The following is a 15016-nucleotide window of genomic DNA, read 5'->3' as shown; positions in this document are numbered from 1 at the left end:
ACGTGAAAGCAACAGAGGGGGGTGTCCTGAACAAACCTGCCATTTTTAAATAGTTTAGCCAGCTGTGTTTTTTTTTGCTGCCTCCAGCTTCATTTAAAACAAAATGTGTCTTCTGGCTGTGGCAACAACAACACACCTTCGACGTTCTGTGTGTGTGTCGCGTTAGGTCAGGGCAGTTTACTGCGGCACCGCTATGACGACCAGCCACGCTGAGGCGGTACTAAAATCTGCAATGGAAAACAGACGCATAGTGCGTCAAGGCGAGTAGAGTCGAGGTGAGTCGAGCAGGTACCATGTAATGGAAAAATGCCATAAGTGTGTTTGTGGTAAGCATAGCTGCCTTTCAGGCTGTTGACCTGGTTTGGTTTGGTTTGGTTTGATTCCAGGCCAATGTATGAAGCGACATCTGTAAAATTGAAATTCCTGTCTCACCTGAAACTGTTTTGACATTATTTGAGTTAAGTTCAAACTCAAGCTGCAATACTCATGAAAATATCTGTAACTGGAATTCTAGTTTGTTGACTTTAACACCCAGTAAGCACACTGCTCATGATCACTAACATGGCTGACCTATGTATAGTCAACTTAGTCAAAGGATTACGTTTAAGTAAGGGAGATGCTCTTCTCCATTGCACTCCCACGTAATCATTTAGACAGGTAAAATAGATATATTAAATACAAATCTTACACAACTTGCCAGGTTTTTCCACTTTTCCTACTACCTAGAATACAAAATTTAATTTCAAAATATGCAAGACTTCTGGCAAAATTTTCATTTTACTCAACATACTGGTTATAGTTTTTACAAACTGAAATTAAAGATTAAGAACTTTTTTCAAATGTATTTAGTGTGCTTAACGTTTAACCACGTGACCATCAATATGAGTACAAACCAGTCGCTACAAGTAAAAATTAGCTATGATGAAGTTTGTCTAATGTAGCCTATACAAACTAGAACTCAAGCACATATAGATTATTTTCATTTAAGTGCATTCATCATGCCGTGACATCAAATATGACTACAAGTATTGTTGCAAGGAACCTTTTTTTGAATTGAATTTGTTTAGTTTTTTTTTACTTTACTGACAAATCAGTTAGTTTATGAAATGTCAAAAATAATGACAAAGGCTTATCATCAGGTTCCCAGAGCCTAATGTGATGTCTTTAAATTGTTTAACTTGTCTGACCAAGAGTCCAAAAATGCAATTTCCAATTATATGAAAGAGAAAAACAGCATATCCTCTGATTTTAAAATGTTCAGCGTTTTCATTGTTATCTGTATAGCGTGGCTTTCCATATGTCAGTTTCATACAGTTGGTCCAACATTTTTTCCAGACTCAAATATCTTGACAAAAATTAGATAGGCTTACAAGAAATCTTTTATAGACATTCATGTTCCCCACAGGATAAATTGTAACAACTTTGGTGATCCTGATCTAGTTTGGTTTATGTTCAGATACCTGCAAGCTAACGACATTTCCATTAGCCTCAGCTGTACTTTGTGTTTCTATTGCTAATTGGCAAATGTTAGCTGCTCACATGGTAAACATGACCTGCTAAACACTGCCATTGCGCACGTCTTAGCATGCTGAAATTGGCTTTTACAGTAGCTTAAAGTACTACTGTGCCTAAAAACAGACTCACAGAGCTGCTAACATGGCTGATAACTTTTTTGATACATGACTCAAATGGTTAACTAATTACCAAAACTGTCACTGGTAAATGATTATTTATTTCAGCACTGGTTGCAAGTTTAAAACGGAATGATATAAACATTCTGTCCTTAAATTAACTTCATAGTCCTGAAGGCTGTTTATATGGTTTTACAGCCAATATCTACGTGTAGTTACATACAAGTAATTTTAACCCATAAAATATATCAATATCAGATATTTGTATTTGAATTTGGGTAAGTTACATTTGTTCCCAGTGTATGGAACATTTCATGTGATCCTATCCATCCATAGAGGTATTAATATTGGCACAAGGCCAAAGGAAAGGGAAAGCTCGCTGTATCACTGGATGCAGGTAAGAAAGGAAATCCACCATGCAAGTACTCTGACAAAGATAAATCAGTGGTCCAGTTCGCTGTGTAAGACCAGGCTTACATGCACATAGTGAGTATTCAGTACATAGTGTGGATGCGGGAGAGGTGTTATTCAATGAAGATGTCTTCAGTGGGACAAGAGTAGCCAATGTGTTCCTTGTAATACTGCTGGAATGCCCTCCTGTGGGACACCAGAGAAGAGAATTAGAAAATAAAACGACAATACAGTGTTAAGGAATTATGATTCCTCAAGTTTCATTATTTATCATTTGTAGATTTTTCTGTATGCATTGTGTTCAAAGCTGTCTCACATTGTTCTATGAGCTGTGTTATTGAGATGCAGACAGAGGGCCATAGAGGTTTTGTTTACTGTGACAGGTGCAGGTACATTCCTGGAGCTATAGACCTTTTTCACGGCAGACATGTTGACATGTTGTAGCAGGAAAAGCACAGGTGTATTCAAAACCATTAATCCACTTAGGAGAGGCCCTGGTATGGTGCATGCTGACTCACTGAAACAGCTTACTGGGACACTTGATGGAATTGAGCCATCGTTGAGGTTATCAATTTGAGCTGTGCTTTTCCTCCTATGACAAGTCAAAATGTCTGCTGTGAAAAAGTTCCATAGGCTTGGGACCATGTATATAAATCTGTCTGTTTATATATGACAGCATGTCCTTGGTAAGACAGTAAGTCTGAATGACCATTAAAGGAAAAGCTAAATATATTCAATTGTATGGAGACATGCAAAAAGCTTGTCACTGGTTATTGAGCATGGTTGTTGTAAAGGAATCTTTCCATTGGTTTAGAAAAAGATTAATGTGGCTGCTTTCCAATGAGCATAGACTTCTTGTGTTAGGCCTGCTACTACTGCTACAGCCAGGTAGCTTTCTGTCTCTCCTCTCCCCCTTCCCTCTGTCTGTTTGTAATTGCAGGAGTGAAGCCTGGTGTGCTGGAGTTAGGGTTCCAGCTGCAGCTCATTCACCATAATCACTCATCACTCATCGTCAGATCATAGTCAAGATGACGACGTTAGTCTCACGGTTGACTCAACCCGCCGGATTTGACCTGTTTTCTCTCGTGCTACAGTTCTTTGCAACCTGACTCCGGCTGCCACTCACTCCTGCCATCTACCATTCTGCTCGCTACCACTGGACCTCCCTACAGACTGAACACGCACACCCGGATAGCACGGACACTCCTGCTTGGAACCCCTGGACCTGTACCCCTCTGAAAACCTGGACAATTAAGTACTGTAATAAACTTTTAACTATTACTCTGACTCTGTCTCTGTCTGCGTTTGGGTTTACGCCAGTGTCATTCGTAACATCTTTTGTGACAAGCATCTAATCACTGTTTCTCTATGTTCTTTGGGAGCTGCCAGGGAAAACAAAACTGATAAGACCTTGTGACTTTTCCTCTGTAACTCCCCTGTGATTAATTACAGGGGAGTGCCCTACCACACCCTGTAACACCCTGCAGTGCCCTGCTATGCCATGAACTACTATTTCTAGTCATAGTTCCATTACCTTTTATTGTGACTCTAATTGTCACTGTTCATCACAACCCCAACCGGCACCATCAGACAACTGTCCACCAAGAGCCTGGGTCTGTACATGGTTTCTCCCTAAAAGGAAGTTTTCCTCACCACCCGAGGTTTCTGCTTAAAAGGAAGTTTTTTTCTCACCACTGAATGCTTGCTCTTGGGGGAATTATTACAGGAATTGTTGGGTCTTTGTAAATTAAAGTGTGGTCTAGACCTACTCTATCTGTAAAGTGTCTTGAGATAACTCTTACGATTTGATACTACAAATAAAATTGAATTGCATTACATAAAACCTTTGCAATATTCACCTTTAACCGTCTCTGTGCTTTAGTATTTGATTGAGTATCTCAGGAGTGGTCAGAGAATCTCTAAAACGGATAACAATGAAACACAATACATGGATGGTACCATGCATTTGTTTAGTTGTATTATCGACCACTCTTTTGTTTGGATGGAGCCCAACTCTGTGTATCCAAAAGAAACCAAAGGATGATATGAGGTGACAGAGCAAGCTATTTTGACAACTACTGTCCAGACTGACATTATAGATATTACAAATATTTTCTTTTGTCTTTCATATTAGTAGTAGTAAAAGTATTTATTTTAACCTTTTAATTAAGTAGAAGTAGCAATAGCCAATTGTAAAAAATATTCATCTACATATATTCCTGCATTTTGAAGTATTAGCAAAATGTACTTAAAATCAAAAGTAAAAGTACTTGTAGAGTAATGTTGCAGAGTTTTATGTTGGTAAAACATTATCTGACCATTGTTGCTGATACATTAAAGGAGTATTTTACTGCTTTAAAAAGGGTCTGTTCATGAAACTGGGATTTCTATGTAGTAGAATGGTGCAGACCTTTTTTTTTTTTTTTAATTGGTGCTAAATGGTCAGAGAAACAGAGTAAAGCTGCTGTCACTCAGAAGGTAGAAAATCTACAATTACCAGAATGCAATGCGCCGCATTGTACCAATAAACGCTCCCGCTGGTTGGTAACGTAACGCGAGCATGTCACAGAACCAATATGGTGCCTGGCTGGTTACAAACAATCTCCTAGTTCAGCCAAATAGTGCACTAAATATGTTTTCTGAAAACATTTGAGTTAAATAAGCAATACAGTAACAGAATCTTGGTTTATATTTGATCAGCACTGTCTAGTTTTACGGTTTCATTTGACAGTGCACAAAATGTTTCTGAAAACATTTTAGGTGAGAAGTAGGCAATACAGTTACAGAATCTTGGTTTATATTTGTTTAGCATTGTCTAGTTTTACAATTGAATCTGAGTTCAATTTTATTTATAGTATCAATTCATAACAAGAGTTATCTCAAGACACTTTACAGATAGAGTAGGTCTAGACCACACTAATTTATAAAGACCCAACAATTCCAGTAATTTTCAGTAGTTTGGCCTGAGTTTGAGAGAGAGGGGGAGGGGGGTCTTTGTAATACAAGCAACAGGCCCAGAGCCAGCAGAAAAATATTATATATATATATATATATATATATATATATATATATATATATATATATATATAGCATTGTAATGCTGCACCTTGTCAAGAATTTGATTGAAATACTCTTTACACTGTTTATTTTATAAGCTTCATAGTTAATAAGTTATTAATTACACCTTTTGTATGAGAAATCTTAATAAGCAAAGTAACTATAGCTTTAAAATGAATATATGCTAGTAAAGTAATGTGGAGCTAGTACAGTATTTCCATTTTTAAGTGTAATAGAGTTGAAGTATAAAGCAGCAAAAATGGAGCCACTTAAGAGGAGTACTTGAATAATTTGCAAGTTACTTTCCACCATTGATCCTGAGCAGAAATGTATATTCAATTGTAAACAGAAGATATGTATAAAATATTCAAGATAATAGAATAGAATACAGAACACAATACAAATCAATAGGTCTCACCCTACAGACTCAGCCAGAGGATGTAGTGTTGTCTCTGACATCATCACATGACAGGCAAAGCGCTCTTGGTCAGGGTGTTTGGTGATGATACCAAAATACCTGTAGTGCAGTAATTAGCATGACTCAGGATACTTACACTTTAGAGGTTAATTTACAAATATTTGTTGAGGCAAATCTGCTGTAATAGACAGAGCACTACGCTTACATTTGTGATCATTACATCAGTCATTGAAATGTAATGGCACATAACAGTCTGTGAGAACAGGTACACTTTAATATAGTTTAATGCATTTCTCATGCAAGTGTGGGAATCGACTCAATCAAATAATCCCTTAATCTGACTCACTTGCTGTGTTTTGGATGACAGCCACAGAATGAGATGTTCTTCAACTGGAAGAAATGGAAACACTGGTCCCCCTGAAAGAGATGGACACAAAGATAGAAATGTAAAGTTTGAATGATTTAAATCCAGAATTTCCACATGGATTATTTATCCAAACTGGCAGAGTAGACATTAGGGCTGCACGATATGACCTGAAATCAAAATCACGATTAATTGCGCATTTTACCTCGATAAAGATAGATGTGAAAAAAAAAATGTTTGATTCGATGATGGACACTGCGTTCTTAAATTTTTTTGTATAAAGTTTTAAAAAACGTCTTTTGCATGATAAAAATGTAAATAGGCTATACAATCTTTTCTTAACTGCCAATTAACATATTAGTCCTAACTTTTGAACCAGCAAGTTGCTTGTGGTTAATGATCCGCTAACCTTTAATAACATTGTGCTTTATTTTGGAAGGCTGGCTGCCAAAAATCTGCACTTACTGGCTAATTAATTAACTAACAATCAGTAAACAGAAGTTAGCGGTTGGTTTCAGGTGTGTGCGCAAGTGTTTGTGTGTGTGCGTGTCAGCCCACCCCCGCATTTGGCAACTGTTAATTTTGGACCCTGCACACGCGGTAGAATGTTTTTAAGGAGAAAGTAGGCCTACCAACAGAAATAAATTATCGAAATTATTGTCATGGGAAAAATACGTCGATAATTCAGAATTTCGATGTCGATACATTTTCAATTAATCCTCCAGCCCTAGTAGACATCACCATCACCTTTTTTTCTTGTAGTTACTGCTAATAGCCACTATAGAGTGCTATAGACCTAACTACAGCAAGGTATCTTGTTTCCACCATCATAATTACCTGCTGCAGGTTTTCTATCAGCTGAATTTGAAAAGGGGTGGTGATGGAACAGTGGATATGACACATGCCTTTGGTGTGGGAGACCTGGGTTTGATTCCCACTGCGATACATTAACCAATGTGTCCCTGAGCAAGACACTTAACCCCTAGCTCCAGAGGCGTGCAACCTCTGACATATATAGCAATTAAAGTGTAAAGTCGCTTTGAATAAAAGTGTCAGTTAAATGACATGTAATGTAAAAGGTGTGACACTTACAAAGGACAGAAGGTAGGTGTGTGTATGTGTAGATACAGTAATGCACATACCCTATGAGCAGAGTGACACTGGTCTTGGACACTGATCTTCACACCTTTCACACTGACCTCCAGCACACAGGTTGAAGGAGGCTGACCTGCTAACCGCCTGTTACACGCCACCTGTTCACACAAATAATCAGTCATTAAACATACATGACCTACCAGACATACCAGGTTTAGTCAAATATATAAGATATAAGCCAATCTTGATTTTGAGTTATAAAACACAAGAGGTTAAATAGTTGTCGGCAACCCCCCAGGCAGACAGAAATGGTTTAACCCTACTGCTCAGCAGCAATTTGGGAACTTATGACACTCACCCAAGTAGTGGGTGAGTGGCCAAATGTCTCAGAATCATGCGAAATCAACATGTTGGCAATATGTTGTCATAGAATTGTTAGGGTGTTGTCAACACGTTGACAGATAGGGTGTTGTCAACACGTTGTCTAACAATGCTATGCAACAAGTTTGACAACATGCCTATGTGTGGTCTACATGTTGACAACACATTGTCTACATGTTGTTAACGTGTTAGTAATCCTGTATATTTGAACTGGATGGCTTTCCATACACCTTAAAGACATTCAACTTGTTCACATGAAAAGTGCCAGAAATAGTTGTCAGCTCCGCAGAGCAAGATAGTTTGTCAGTTAGGTAAGGAGGGAAAGTTTTTCGAGACCGCAGTAACCTAAAATATATGGATAATAATAAATATGAATAAAAGAAAAAATACATCACTGAGGAGATTTCCACTTGTATCTTTTGCGCAAAGAAACTATCCAGAGCCTACCTAGTGAGGACCATCCACGATTTCAATATTGATTTTATACTGAATGAGGCCAGACAGCCGAGTAAACTTCCTTGCTCGCCATCTTGTCATGTCAGTTTCGTAGTTTTCTGTCACCCTGTTGGGTCGACTTTGCGATTTACCCATTCATTTTCAAAATGACTTTTTTTTTTAATGTGACAAGTGGTTCATGCCAGTCACCAAGATAACGTGTATGGTAACATAATGTTTAACACACTGATTAAAGAATGTTAGACTGTGATCGTTTTGACCATGGATAACAGCGCTGGGCTACCCCCAATAAAGACAAAAATTTTCATGATCCCAGGCTACTTCAAGACACCATCAAAAACTCATTTCAGACCCCATTTTTACGTTGGATTTTTTTCCCCCCCGAGTACTCACTCATATTGCCTGTTGACTGCTGCATTCATTTCTTCGTTTTGACCACTTGGAAGCAGAGGGATTTCAAAACAAGCTGACAGACAAACTGCCTTGCTGTATTATCACCTTATAAAGTTGTTATGGCTAACATGTTAGCAAACAGTTGCTTTTACACATTTAGCTGAGACAGAGCAACATTAACATATTGGAGTTGTGTTTGTGTCCAATATTCACTCTCCATTTAGCTCTGTCAAATGTGAAAAAAAATTCTCTTTAGCTGATAAATGCTCTACAATGTTCACCTGTTCACTATTACATTAACTAAAAGAGGTTAAAAATGTTGGTGCTAATTCTCTGTGGGTTTATTTGTGGGTTTCTGTGAGCGACCCATTTCATTTATTTGATAGGCCAACCGTATCAGTAATTTGTTTTGTTGGGATCCCCAACAGCTTCATTTATCTTTTGTTTCATTAATAATAATTTTAAAAAAGATAAAAGATATCAGTATAAACTAAGACATATTAAAATGTAAAAGGACAGGTTCAAAAGCATTAAGACTTTCCTGCAATTAGCTTTTATTTGGTTACACCCTGCCACTATATCACCGATAATCAGCTTTCATGGTATGGTTCTGTTGTACAGTGTCTGTTTGCACCTTCTGCATCGCAGCACAAAGCATGTCGTTGCCCTTGTGGATCGGGACCTGTACTGAACCCAGGAACCGCCCCTGGAACTGCTCTATCCAGCCATCTTTCTGGACTGCGAGAAGAAAGGAGAACAAAAAAACATCTTACATTTCAAATGTCGCTGATGATGGTAGTATTCGGGTTTTACATTCCAGTTTTTTGCAATATACCTTGGTTATATTCTTTGGCCACCTTGACAGCATAGAAGGCAGGGAAGATGCCGGTCGCTCCAGTCCTCATGTTGTAGCCCTGACACCACAGGTCTTCAGACTGGTTCAGTATTAACACTGGGTCATCTGTCTCTAGGTAAAGCTCATCTGCATGACGAGGGACAAACCTAAAAAACGGGCATGAAAAATACAGATTTCAGACTAATGTGTTTATTTGGACCTGTCACAATTAGTTTGTGTATGTTCATATGTTTTAACCTGTAGGCAGCTCTGTGGCTCTGTTGTCTCTCCACTCCATCCAAAACACAGGAGAACACACCAAATGACCCAGCACCTGAATGATACAGCATTGATGTTACACTCACAATTATCTGTATTTTGTGTCATATCAGCGTGTAATGAAAAAAAGGCAAGTGATCCAATTTGGACTGACACTTTGCAATAATTGCAGAGTTTGTCTGTGATCTCTATCACATTCGAATTGGCCATGTCTGTAATTTTTGCGTTGGCAATAGTAAACTAAAGTTCTGACAGAGCCTTGAAATCACATCCGGGAAATAATGTCATTAAATTTGAGTAAAGTACAGACTTTGCTTATCCAGTTTGATGAACTTTACTAATATTCAAGTGGCATTAACATAGCAATGTTCTGGAAATCTTCTCAGTAGCTACTTCCTACTATGATAGCTCATATTGTCTCTTGGTTTTTGCATTACTTCCTTACATATAACACTGAACATAGACCATCCTGTCCTCTAGCGACTACTCACTGTACAGACAATAGCAACGCATATCAACACACTGCCTGTTCTAGTCACTGTAGACCATTTCACAGTTACACATAAGTTACATTTAAACATAAGCATTCTAAATGTATTCTAGTTTATTTCTTGTTGCGGTCAAGAAAACAAACGTTTTATAAGGTTCCTTGGTTGCAGTGTATGTGAATGACAAAAGTTGACAGGAAGTTAACAAAGACCCAGACTGTTGCCTAGCAATGGAATTCCATTGAAAAGGTCGATACTACATGAATCAACGCCTGGTTTGGGAGCAGCACTAAGGCTACATTTACATTGCTATGTTTTTGTTTTTAAGCAGTAACAAAAACGAACTCTGTGAACACAAGTGTTTTTAGCTCCAGTAGAAGAACTAATCTCCGTTTAAGCTAACACGCCCAAACTGCATATCTCATAAACATTCACTTGTATACTGGGCATGCGCGTGCCGGGTTAAACAGGAGGCAGCATGTATACTCCGCCCGTTGTTGATAGTTGCTATGGTAACGTTAGTAGCTTAGTCTTAGACAACAAGACGTCATGACCAATAAGACCCAAACAGGCGGCGAAAGATAGGCGTCAGTGTCAGTGTTGCCAAAGGTCTCCGTTTGCGGCCGTTGAGACTTGCAACACAAACCTGCAGATTCCAAACCAAAATGGGGTCAGAAGTGTTTTCAAATGTCTCTGGTTTAGGGGCTCGGAAACGCCAGAGCAGTGTGAATGTGAGGTGTAAACGTAGCAAAGTAAAGCCCTAGAGGAAGTTCACACCGGGAGGTGCTGGATGAAAGGATCATAAAATATCTCAATCATCCCAACAACAGACTCCTCTCTCTGCTGCGTCCAGGTTTAATTATAATCCATCCGCCTGCCACACATTGCATATGTTATACTATGTGCCGGTTGTATTGTTTCATTTTCCCCAAAACTAATCCACTGTCATACTGTTTCATTCCTCTGAAAACTTACTGATATGTTGTGTTGATTGTTTCTTTTGTAAAATATTTCATTTTATTTGGTTTATTTCATTCTATGGAATTCTATACTATTATTTTTTTCTTACTCTTCATAATTACTTGCTAGAGCTATACGCACAAAAGAACTTCACAACACGTTGTACTGTGTATGATTGTGTAAGTGACAAATAATCATCATTGACTTGATTTGATTTGTGAAAAACAGCGACATACCAATGGTCAAAAGCTGTGCAGGTTGCTGTACTTCGATCTACAGAAATAAAGGCTATTGAATCAATATATTATATAAATGTTAACTGCTCCTATCAACCGTTACTGCAGCTTCCATATTAACTAGGGCTGTAAGCATTAACGCGTTAATCGCAATGCGATTAAGGGCCGAGCATAACGCATTCATTTTATTAAAAAAATGCATTAATCGCATGCCGCCATTTATTTATTTATTTTACACTTCACTCGGCTTCACGTCGTGCCTAGCAACGCCCCTTAGCTGTTCTAAAATCTCTAGACTATAGCTAGGCTACTATTTTGACCCTTTGCCGCACCTTTACTTATCATCAAGCTGCCATACTTCCTCGTAACACATCCTGCTGCTGCAGGCATGACGGAAAAAGACAGCAGCAACACAATTCTGAATGGCGCTTTTTATTTTCCAAAACTCCCGGATGGCTCAGTAGACAAGTAGAAAGCCACGTGCACATTGTGTAAAGCCGAATTAAAATATCACGAAGCACGTCGAGCTTGAGCTGCCACCTACGAGCTAAGCATAGTACAGTTAACGTGACTCAGGTTAATGCTAGCGGGCTCAGGCAAAGCATTATTTTGGAGAGTGCTAGTTGCCGACAAATGTCCTGCTGTGGCATCCGGTTTTTGGACCATTTTGTTTGTATAAGCAAAGTGTTAGTGTTACATCTCAGTTAATTGCTGTGGTGTAAGGATAGAGTTTTTTTTAGTTAGGTACTTGGAGGAATTGTGCAATAATGACAGATTCATACACGTTTCTTTTGTTTAAAGTAAATAAATAAATAAATAATAAACAAATACAAATCTTAAAGTCAAATTCATAAAGTAACTTTCTTCGCATTCATTTGATTCCCAATCAAGATACACTGGTAAGAATTGCTTTCCATTGTTAATATGTACTTAAAAACAGTTCTGAAATGCAAAATAATAGAATTTTAATCATTAACTATAGAAATTCAGCGATTAATCGAGATTAAGAAAAAATTTATCGTTTGACAGCCCTAATATTAACTGAAAATGACTGCTGGGATGGATATATTAAATCAATTGCTAAGAGTGGGTAAGGGCAAAGCGAACAAGAAATTGGCTAGCGTATACAATACACCCAATATCAGGCTGAATGACAGAAGTGAAACAAAATGGCATTTCAGTCTGATTAACAGGCTACACCAGATGTAATCTCACCGCCCCCATGAATGCCAATTAATGAACTGCCAATGTCTCTAACATCATGTTTTTTTCCACTTTCTGTTCTGGTCTCAATAACAAATTTCACTTTTTTTTTCAATGTGTTTAAGTAGGTATTTTAAAAAATTAAAATGATTTAATAAATCCAATACATTTTAAAATGCTGCTTCATATACACTCACCTAAAGGATTATTAGGAACACCTGTAAGATTTCTCATTAATGCAATTATCTAATCAACCATGGCAGCTGCTTCAATACATTTAGGGATGTGGTCCTGGTCAAGACAATCTCCTGAACTCCAAACTAAATGTCAGAATGGGAAAGAAAGGTGATCTAAGCAACTTTGAGCGTGGCATGGTTGTTGGTGCCAGATGGGCTGGTTTGAGTATTTCACAATCTGCTCAGTTACTGGGATTTTCACGCACAACCATTTTTAAGGTTTACAAAGAATGGTCTGAAAAAGGAAAAACAACCAGTATGCGGCAGTCCTGTGGGCGAAAATGCCTTGTTGATGCTAGAGCTCAGAGGAGAATGGGCCGACTGATTCCAACTGATAGAAGATCAACTTTGTCTCAAATAACCACTCGTTACAACCGAGGTATGCAGCAAAGCATTTGTGAAGCCACAACACGAAAAACCTTGAGGCGAATGGGCTACACCAGCAGAAGACCCCACCGGGTACCACTCATCTCCACTAAAAATAGGAAAATGAGGCTACAATTTGCACGAGCTCACCAAAATTGGACAGTTGAAGACTGTAAAAGTGTTGCCTGGTCTGAGGAGTCTTGATTTCTGTTGAGACATTCAGATGGTAGAGTCAGAATTTGGCGTAAACAGAATGAGAACATGGATCGGTCATGCCTTGTGCAGGCTTGTGGTGGTGGTGGAATGGTGTGGGGAATGTTTTCTTGGCACACTTTAGGCCCCTTAGTACCAATTGGGCATCGTTTAAATGCCACAGCCTACCTGAGCATTGTTCTGACCCATGTCCATCCCTTCATGACCACCATGTACCCATCCTCTGATGGCTACTTCCAGCAGGATAATGCACCATGTCACAAGCTTGAATCTCAACCCAATAGAACATCTTTGGGATGTGGTGGAACGGGAGCTTCGTGCCCTGGATGTGCATCCCACAAATCTCCATCAACTGCAAGATGCTATCCTATCAATATGGGCCAACATTTCTAAAGAATGCTTCCAGCACCTTGTTGAATCAATGCCACGAAGAATTAAGGCAGTTCTGAAGGCGAAAGGGGGTCAAACACGGTATTAGTAGGGTGTTCCTAATAATCCTTTAGGTGAGTGTATACATATATATTTATTTAATAGGGCAATACCTTCACAAAATTGCTTGTTTTGCCACTGACAGGGTCATATTACTATTCTAAGTGTCTGACAACATTATGGAAATGATCCCTTCAGATATAGACCTTTAAAACCTCTTTGAGACCTTTCTGTTTAACCAGAAACAGCTCTAAAGTGGCTAGCGCTAAACCCATCAGACTCCATTTAAAAAAACAATACTTTTAGCGTGTATAGAGCCATCATATTATCACATGTAAATCAGTAAACTGTGTTTATTTCAACCAAAACTATTGTTGTGATGGTTGGAAAAGTGGAACGACAGCCCAAAATGGCTTTTCAGTTTTATATTGTTTCTGTTGACTTTGAAAGAAGTGTATTTTACGATGCTAAAATTATTGTTTATTTAGTCTGGTGGGTTTAGCGAACGCAATTTCGCAGATGTTTTTATGTTTAAATAAAGGATCTAATCCTTTAACAGAAAGGTCGACCTCCTTAGAAATCTTTTCCATGTTGTCAGACACTTAGAATATTTATCTGAGCCTGTCACTGGCAAAACGAGCACTTTTGTTAAGGTAAATACAAGCTGTATAATTGCCCTATTAACTTACATTGTAGCTTGTTTCGCTGCTGCCGACTGCAGCGATCTTGCTTAATGCTGGACCAATTTCAAAGACTGTTGTTCCCATCAGTCACTCAGACAGAAAAACATAGGAAAATAGGATTGGCTGAAAAAAACGGTAGTTACCCTTTAAATGTAATGAAATGTAGCACACGTTAGGCTTAACTTACATTGTAGCTTGTTTCGTTTTGTTTCGTTTCGCTTGTCTCTTGCTTAATACTGGACCAATGTCAAAGATTTTTGTTCCCGGGGCGGCCTCTAGCTCACCCAGTAAGAGCGTTTGCCCTATCTGCTGTCTCTATGTAATAAAGGGTAAAGCCCCAAAAAAATAATCTTTAAAACAAAATCCATAGGAAAATAGGGTCCAGGTGGAAAACAACGGTAGTTATCCTTTAAGACCTCAAATATGTGACATTGACAACGGAAGCTTCAACATACTCACTTAGAAATGATACAACAACTGTAGAGGTGACGAATAAAGTGAACTTTCAATCTATATATATATATACCTAGTCAAGACTATATAATTATATGTATTTCTTGGCCGGTCATTTTTGGTATATCAATGCATATACGGATAATCTTAGCTCATATTTCCTCTCTACTGTCTGTACAATAAAATGGCAGAGGAGAACTGTGATGCATGTTTAACCCTTGTGTTGTCTTCTATTCGACCATGCATCGTCCTCCCGGGTCAAAACTAAAAGGCAACACTTTTTATGAGGTCTTTGACTCTTTTTTTGACATTTTTGGTGCTTTTTATTTTCATGCTTTTTTAGTTTTTTACATATAACGGTTCTTTTCACTACCATGAATGAACACCACGAACACCAACTTCTTACTAGTTTTACACTTATTTTTGGAA

General features: G+C 38.3%; 1 protein-coding gene across 1 annotated transcript in view; it reads right to left on the bottom strand.

The window, feature by feature from the left end:
• Positions 1-1387: 1387 nt before the first annotated feature.
• LOC144522531 (C-Jun-amino-terminal kinase-interacting protein 1-like) overlaps positions 1388-15016 on the bottom strand; it is a 38024-nt gene continuing 24395 nt past the window's right edge. Inside the window, exons 6-12 of the mRNA XM_078257680.1 lie at positions 9300-9375; positions 9042-9208; positions 8841-8944; positions 7024-7134; positions 5864-5934; positions 5518-5616; positions 1388-2228 (exon numbers count right to left, since the gene is read on the bottom strand). Of these exons, the coding sequence (XP_078113806.1) occupies positions 2156-2228; positions 5518-5616; positions 5864-5934; positions 7024-7134; positions 8841-8944; positions 9042-9208; positions 9300-9375 (701 nt within the window). The 3' untranslated portion in view covers positions 1388-2155. The remainder of the gene's footprint in view (positions 2229-5517; positions 5617-5863; positions 5935-7023; positions 7135-8840; positions 8945-9041; positions 9209-9299; positions 9376-15016) is intronic.

The sequence above is a fragment of the Sander vitreus genome, chromosome 8, assembly GCF_031162955.1.
Source record: "Sander vitreus isolate 19-12246 chromosome 8, sanVit1, whole genome shotgun sequence".
NCBI lineage: Eukaryota > Metazoa > Chordata > Actinopteri > Perciformes > Percidae > Sander > Sander vitreus.
The sequence above is the reverse complement of the archived record's forward strand: the minus strand, read 5'-3'. Positions and strand labels throughout refer to the sequence as shown.